General features: G+C 54.1%; 2 protein-coding genes across 2 annotated transcripts; one reads left to right on the forward strand and one right to left on the reverse strand.

Moving 5' to 3' along the window:
• Positions 1–21: 21 nt before the first annotated feature.
• Positions 22–4,309, forward strand: AKR7A2 (aldo-keto reductase family 7 member A2). The gene is made up of 7 exons (XM_074848016.1): positions 22–332; positions 1,196–1,383; positions 1,870–1,974; positions 2,504–2,600; positions 2,701–2,800; positions 3,119–3,248; positions 3,793–4,309. Exons 1-7 carry the CDS (start codon positions 134–136, stop codon positions 3,952–3,954), a joined length of 981 nt encoding a protein of 326 aa, XP_074704117.1. The 5' UTR covers positions 22–133; the 3' UTR covers positions 3,955–4,309.
• Positions 4,310–4,554: 245 nt separating this feature from the next.
• MRTO4 (MRT4 homolog, ribosome maturation factor) lies at positions 4,555–7,767 on the reverse strand. The gene is made up of 8 exons (XM_074848020.1): positions 7,704–7,767; positions 7,560–7,618; positions 7,382–7,485; positions 7,198–7,279; positions 6,921–6,988; positions 5,716–5,867; positions 5,172–5,248; positions 4,555–4,876 (listed from the first exon to the last, which is right to left on the reverse strand). Exons 1-8 carry the CDS (start codon positions 7,729–7,731, stop codon positions 4,730–4,732), a joined length of 717 nt encoding a protein of 238 aa, XP_074704121.1. The 5' UTR covers positions 7,732–7,767; the 3' UTR covers positions 4,555–4,729.
• Positions 7,768–7,800: the final 33 nt, after the last annotated feature.

The raw sequence follows: 7,800 nt of genomic DNA on the forward strand, positions 1-7,800 counted from the left end.
CGCTCCCGCCCGGCGGGGAAACGGGCGCAGCCGGCGCCGCGCTCCTGCGCATGCGCGCGCGGACCTTGCGCCGGCGGGCGGGGCGGGTGCTCGCCCCGCGCTCCGCGCATGCGCAGAGGCGGCGGCGGCGGCGATGGCGGCGGGGGGCGCGCGGCCCGGGGTGGTGCTGGGCGCCATGGAGGTGGGGCGGCGGGCCGGGCCCGAGGCCAGCGCCGCGCTGCTCCGCGCCTTCCTGCGGCGCGGATACCGCCTCCTCGACACCGCTTACATGTACGCGGGGGGCGAGTCCGAGCGCATCCTGGGCACGCTGCTGGCTGGCGGCACGGAGCCCGGTACGGCCGGGGACTGTCGCGGAGGGGTCTGGGGCGGGGCGGTCTCTAGGGAGAGGGGTCGTCCCTGAGGAGAAGGGTCTTCCTCCAGGCCTATTCCCTGAGAAAAAGGGTCTTCCCCGCCAGGCTGACCCCATCCCTGAAGAGAAGGGTCTTCCTGCCAGGCTGACCCCATCCCTGAGGAGAAGAGTCTTCCCCGCCAGGCTGACCCCATCCCTGAGGAGAAGAGTCTTCCCCCAGGCCTGTTCCCTGAGGAGAAGGGTCTTCCCGCCAGGCTGATCCCATCCCTGAGAAGGGTCTTCCCCCAGGCCTATTCCCTGAGGAAAAGGGTCTTCCCGCCAGGCTGACCCCATCCCTGAGGAGAAGAGTCTTCCCCCAGGCCTGTTCCCTGAGGAGAAGGGTCTTCCCGCCAGGCTGATCCCATCCCTGAGAAGGGTCTTCCCCCAGGCCTATTCCCTGAGGAAAAGGGTCTTCCCGCCAGGCTGACCCCATCCCTGAGGAGAAGAGTCTTCCCCCAGGCCTGTTCCCTCAAGAGAAAGGTCTTCCCTGCCAGGCTGACACCATATCTGAGGAGAATGGACTTCCCCAGGCCTGTTCCCTCAGGAGAAGGGTCTTCCCTGCCAGGCTGACCCCATCGCTGAGGAGAAGGGTCTCTGCTACTAGTGCTGATGCCTGGGTCTTGAGAAGGGCCTCCCTCTCTAGGGCTGACCTGCAGTCCCTGAGGAGAAGATTCTTCCCTGCTAGGCAGACATGGTTCCTGAGGAGAGGGGCCTTCCCTGAAACACCTGAAGCAACACTTCCGTTATGCCCCTTAGCCTCATTCCCGTCCTGAACATTCCTGCTCATTTTTTCTTTCTCTCTGCCAGTGGAAGTCGCCACCAAGGCCAATCCCTGGGATGGGAAGACGCTGAAGCCTGAGAGCGTGCGATCGCAGCTGAACACATCCCTGGAGAGACTGAAGAGGGCGAGTGTGGAGCTCTTCTACCTCCATGCTCCTGACCACAGCACCCCGGTGGAGGAGACGCTGCGTGCCTGCAATGAGCTGCACAAAGAAGTAAAGTGAGAAGTCCAAGCCTGGACCATCTCTTGATTCCTTCCCACCACCTTTTTAAACCAGGGCTGCTTGCTCTGCCCTTCTGCAGCGCCGGGTTTGTGCAACACTAAGGAAGAGGGAACACAGATGACCAGGGCAGAGCCAAACAACTGACGCTCTGTTGCATGTTCACGTGATGCACTTTGTTCTCGGAAGCTCTCGGAAACATTAGGACATCTGAACTTTGCTTTCAGCCGTGTTAACTGACTAGGTTAAGATTAGTGCTGATAAAGGGTGAAGAAGAATTCCTGAATTGCATCAATCTAATAGTGCCATTTAATTTGAACATAAAACAGGAAATATTTTTGTCAGGTCTTATAGTCATCTAGAAGAGGTGGACAGGGATGAGCTGGACTAAAATTTGGCAACTGTCCTTTTCACTGTGCATGTCTAGTTACAAATGCACTTTTAAAATCTGGAACTGAATACCCTTTTATTCCTCTGCAGGGAAAGTTTAAAGAACTCGGTCTGTCAAACTACGCAGCGTGGGAGGTCGCAGAAATCTGCACCATCTGCAAATACAACAACTGGGTGATGCCAACGGTGTACCAGGTGAGGGATGGGCGCTTGCCGTGATCCAGCACATCTTCTGTGGAGGTTATGATGAATCAAACCAAAAGAAGATGAAGGTTCAGATCAGAACAGCATATGGATGGTTCTGCGTCCTTACAGCAATGGTCAGTTGCTGTGGGGAAGGGGCTGGGAGCCCCAGGTCTTGGAGCAGCCCCCAGGGTGCCAGATATAAACACAGAAAAGGAAGTTGCTGCAGTTAGTCTGGGACGTCCTTTCAGGACACACATGACTCGAAAGCTGAGTGAAGTCACTTCTTGGAAAAAGCTGAGTACGCATTTGTTGCTTGAGTCAATGACTCCCTTGATGTGGAACTTAAAAAAGTTTTTGCATTATTTGCAATCCTTTAGAAAGTCTGTTCCTAAGCAGCTAATAACCTTTTGTGACCTGAAGCTGCTCTTCTGGATAAGAGTACTGTCAGGGAAGGGTGGGGAAAGGGCTGTTCCAGGTGCTTACGCTCCCTCTCCTGAGCTAGTGTTTGAGGTTCTTTGTCTCCCTCATCTTCGTGCAGGGTATGTACAACGCGACCACTCGCCAGGTGGAAGCTGAGCTGTTCCCGTGCCTGAGATACTATGGACTGCGGTTCTACGCCTACAATCCACTTGCAGGTACGGGGAGGGAAAGGGCAAGACTTTGAGACAAAAACATGCAAAATGGGGGCTGTAGAAGAGCCAACCCATCCCTAAACATGCTGCTGCCCCTTTGCAGGAGGGCTGCTGACCGGCAAGTACAAGTATGAGGACAAAGACACACACCAGCCCACTGGAAGATTTTTTGGGAATGACTGGGCTCAAGCCTACAGGGACAGGTTTGTTTTGAGCTGATAGAAGAGGAGGGAGACGCAGCAGGAATGGCTACGTAAAAAACACCCACACTAATAATCGACCAAGAGGAAGCAGAATTGACCCAAGCTTGTGCAGTGATTACGTCTGCACGTGCGACTGGGGCTGTGGCTCATGACTGAGCTTTGCAGAGTGGTTTTTAGGCTCAACTTCCAGCTTACAGAGGGGGAACCGCAGGAGCCCTCAGAGGCTACGAAGGGCTGCATGAAGCTTCCTGAAAGCCTTCTGTGCTTGCTTGGAATACAGATCTACAATTCACTGGAGGGTAATTTCTCTTCTTGCAGGTACTGGAAGAAGCACAATTTTGAAGGAATTGCCCTAGTAGAGAGAGCTCTGAAAGACGCTTACGGTTCCAGTGCACCGAGCCCGGCCTCCGCTGCGTTGCGCTGGCTGTACAATCACTCCAAACTGCAGGTAAGAGCTTGAGGTGGCTGTAGCCAGCGCGGCACCGCTGGAACCTGGCAGCTGTGGCAGCACACAGGCAAGGAAACATCTGCCTACAAACACTTAATTGTTACATCCTGTGGGCTTGGGGCATTCTGAAGTGAGCGTTGCTCTATGGACTCTGGCAGGAGCGAGGCAGCTCTGCATTTCCCCTCAGTATCCTGCGTTCATCGGATTGGAAGAAGTGGAAAATTTTAAGTGCCAGTTACTGGGGTCTTGGCTTTCCACCCAGACAAGCTTCCCTGCAAGGAAATAACTTCGCTTTTCATCAGACTAGGAAATGAATGGTTATATTCCCCATCTTCCCAAAATGTTCCCGTAGCCCCTCTGAAATAGGATTTGGCAGCTTTTGAGGAGTTGGCCTGACTTGGTAGATGTTCTGGCCTTGTCAAAGTTGTCAAAACATCCAGGAATTACTGGATGTTTTTTATTGGAAAGAAACGTTTAAAGTTTGGTCTGCAGTGGTGTGGGAGGTTTTCTTTTGGGATCAGCAACAACTCTTCCTGCTTTCCAGGGTTCTCTGGGAGACGCAGTGATCATTGGGATGTCCAACTTGGAGCAGCTAGAGCAGAACCTTGACTACAGCGAAGAGGGTCCCCTGCTCCCACCTGTCGTGGAGGCGTTCGATAAAGCCTGGAACCTGACGGCACACGACTGCCCCAACTATTTCCGCTAGAGACCAGGGTAGGGAGGAGAAAGTGGGTGTCGGGGGGGTGGATAATTGAGGACAAGTTTCTTGAAGCATGGGAGAGGTACTTACCCACCCTGCCCCTTTGATCGATGTGCAAATGGGTTGAGATTTTTTTCCTGTATTAATGAAGCTTTGTAGGATCCACTGCCACTTTCAGCACTTGTGCTGGGCCATGCCTTAGTCCTTCTCCCCTCGTGGACCTTCAGCTCTACGCAGAACACTATGATTTAAAGATGTGGTTGATTGGGGAAAATGGGCACCTACCTGGGGGAAGGCCTGAGTTCTGCTTTAACGTGATCTTAAATAATTACATACAAGAATAAAACCTTTCTCTAATGCAGACCTCATCTCTTAACTGTTCCTATAACCTGCCTGGCATCTCCTCATCAGCGCTCAGTGACACTGAGCTGAACAGCTTTTTCTGAAGGTTTTTTCAGAAGAACAAACCCTCAGCATCTTCCCCAGGTGTGCTGTGGCTAAATTGTGTTACATTTACATACTTTCTGCCTGGCTTTCATGTTTGAGGTGGCATTGCCTCAGATCCTGGGGTAGTCAAACAGTAACAGGCAGCAGTGACAACCATCGGAAGTTTTATATACAGATTTATATTAAAAAAGCATAATTCGGTAATTTTTTATGAAGAACGTGTTTGAGCTGATCGTCCTTATCCTCCTGGTGTAAACAGGGAAGGGAAACATCCTCCTCTTTTTGCCTCTAAAATAGAGTAAAACTGTCTGGTGTCCAAGCGTAAGGACTGCTGCTAGTCCTCGTTGCTGTCATCATCGTCATCCTCCTCTTCCTCCTCCTCTGCTGAGTCTCCCACAAGCTTCTGGAAGTCTCCCGTCTCAGAATTCCACAAAAATTTGATGGTGACTTTAAACTCCGCCATCTCATAGCCGAAGAGTTTCTAAGAAAGGACACAAATCTGTCATTCCTGCTTTATTGTCTCTGTGGCCAGCCTAGCAAAACCAGACAATAAACACCACTTCCACATGGGAACGGCAACGAAGCAGGAGCCAAAATAATTGCTGCAGAGTTTTAGCATTAGGAATGTGTAAGGATGTTTGCTGCGCCCCGCTAACCAGAAGTACTGCTCACCTTCGTCTGGGAGCTCGCACCCTCCAGCGGAATTAAACCAGTTAATTATTTTGTATCGGGGGAAACAGGGGCTGGCGCAGACACTGCGTTCCAGCGTTACTCACCAGCACACGGGCTTGCTCGGGGGTGAGAACGTCCCCTTCTTTGCAGACTTCATAATCTGAAAGTAACGTCACCACTCCTGCAGGAACAAAAGCTCTTGAAATAGACTCACAAATACTAGATAAGCCCACCGAAACGTGGGGTGCAGAGCTAAGCCTCTCTCAAACACCGCCCTTTGTAGCTTACGCCTTTCCATGCAAATATTAGCACACCCCAAGAAGCTGGGAGAGATAAACTCTAAAGAAAAGCTCGCATCTAGTTTCTGAGGGGGGAGCCAATGCGCTAGGTTAGGCTAGGCCTAGTTGTTTCCACTGAAATAGGACGGCATCTTGTAGAAAGCTGGCTGTTTCACTCGTCCTTTGACATCAGTTTGAGAAGAATGGTGCAAGAAGTATATAGTGAGTTCTAGCACCAGCTGAAGAAGAAGAAAGTTGTCCATCGCATTTTCTTCAAACTAAATTCTACTCGATTATTTAACCTTCTTCTTAAAAGATCTTATCAGCGTAGATGAAAAATGAAGCTTACATTCTCAGCTGCTTCACATACCTTTCTTTAACGCCGTTGGCAATCCCAGCTGCCGTAACTGAGGCTCCATGGAGTGGGGGAACTGCTCCAAGGGCCCCGTGTCCAGGCTCACCGCGTACGTCGCCTTGTTCCCTGCACGGGCAAAGTCCACCTCTTTGAATTTGGAGAACCACCTGAGACAGAGACAGGCGACGAGAGCTTTAGCTGTGGTAAAAACATCCCTTGGCTAAGACGGGGATTACGGCGCAGCCTGCCATAACTTCTTCCCTGCTCGTGAGGGGATGGCAGAGAAAGACGAGTGGAAAAGCCTCATGAGATGATAGAATCACAGGATGGTCTGGGTTGGAAGGGACCTTAAAGATCACCCAGTTCCACCCCCCTGGGCAGGGACACCTTCCACTAGCCCAGACTGCCCAAAGCCCCATCCAACCTGGCCTTGAACTCTTCCAGGGTGGGGGCAGCCACAGCTTCTCTGGGCAACCTGTGCCAGTGTCTCACCACCCTCACAGGGAAGAATTTCTTCCTTACATCTAATCTAAATTTACCCTCTTTCAGTTTAAAACCATTACCCCTCGTCCTATCCCTACACTCTCTGATCAAGAGTCCCTCCCCATTCCTTTAAGTCCCGGGAGGCTGCTCTAAGGTCTCCCTGGAGCCTTCTCTTCTCCAGCTGAACCCCCCCAACTCTCTCAGCCTGTCCTCACAGGGGAGCTGCTCCAGCCCCCCCAAGCATGTTCATGGCCTCCTCTGGCCCCGCTCGAGCAGGTCCGTGTCCTTCTGATGTTGGTGCCCCCAGAGCTGGACCCAGCACTGCAGGGGGGGGTCTCACGAGAGTGGAGCAGAGGTGGAGAATCCCCTCCCTGACCTGCTGGCCACACTGCTCTGGATGCAGCCCAGCACACAGCTTTCTGGGCTGCGAGTGCACATGGCTCATGTCCAGCTTTTCATCCACCAACACCCCAAGTCCTTCTCCTCAGGGCTGCTCTCCAGCCCCTCCTCGCCCAGCCTGGATTTGTGCTGGGGATTGGCCCGACTCATGGGCAGGACCTTGCCCTTGGCCTTGTTGAACCTCATGAGATTTGCCCAGGCCCACCTCTCCAGCCTGCCCAGGCCCCTCGGGATGACATCATCACCGCTTTAAGAGAAACATCAGCAAGTGAAGTGGTTGCGTGGGAAAACGGCTGCTCAGCATTTCAAAGCCACAGCTGCGACAGACCCGTACTTACTCATCCACCTCGTCTCTGGTGCGGTTAGTGAAGAGGAGACCGACCTCACCCCTCAGGTGTTTGCTGACCTGAAAGAGAGAAACTGTCCGTGGGACTCGGGCAGCACCAAGGGCTTATCCCTTAGTGTTCAGGTCCGTGCAGCTGCCAAAGCTCTGCTAACGACAGAGGTTTGTGTCGCGCTGCAGACCCGGGGCAGCTCCGCTGTCCCTTGACATTTATTCCGTGATGCAGCCAAGTGAAGCCTTAGAATGTCACAGAAAAACCCCCCAGCCCTTACCTTGTGCAGATTCTCCTTGTACTCGCTGCTCGGCTCCCGTCCCAGCGCCACCATCATCACTTTGTTCTTCCCGAAGAAGATCCTGGGGCAGCGGGAGGAAGAGGAGGAGGAGAAGGCGGCGGCTGTCAGCTCCCAGGCCACGCTCCCCCTCGGGCAGCATCCCCCTGCCGCCGCCCCGGCTCACCTGCTGTGCTTCCAGGCGTTTCGGACATCCTTCAGCTTGTTATTCCTCATGTTGGCAACGGAAAAGACGAAGATGTATTTGTAGGTGTCCACGCACCGCCGGAGCTGGAAGGTACCAGTTAACCGGGAGAGAGGCGGGGGGGGGACCGGGGCACCGCGCCGGGCTGGGCCGCACTCACCTCGGCGATGAGCGCCTGCTTGGCCTCCAACCCCTTCCTGGGGGTCCGCGTCAGGGAGACTGCGGGGAGGAGAGCGGACAGGGCGCGTTAGGACGGGGAAGGAACGGAGAAGCGGGACGGGGGGTGGGGGGTCGCGGCGCTCACCCTTGCGGTCCCGCTTGGACTTCGGCATGGCGCCGCCGCCGTGCTTCGAGGCCCCCTCCGCGCCGCGCGGGCTGCTGGGAGTGCCCGCGGGCTGCCC

This window comes from Strix aluco, chromosome 22 (assembly GCF_031877795.1).
Source record: "Strix aluco isolate bStrAlu1 chromosome 22, bStrAlu1.hap1, whole genome shotgun sequence".
In the NCBI taxonomy this organism is placed as follows: Eukaryota; Metazoa; Chordata; class Aves; order Strigiformes; family Strigidae; genus Strix; species Strix aluco.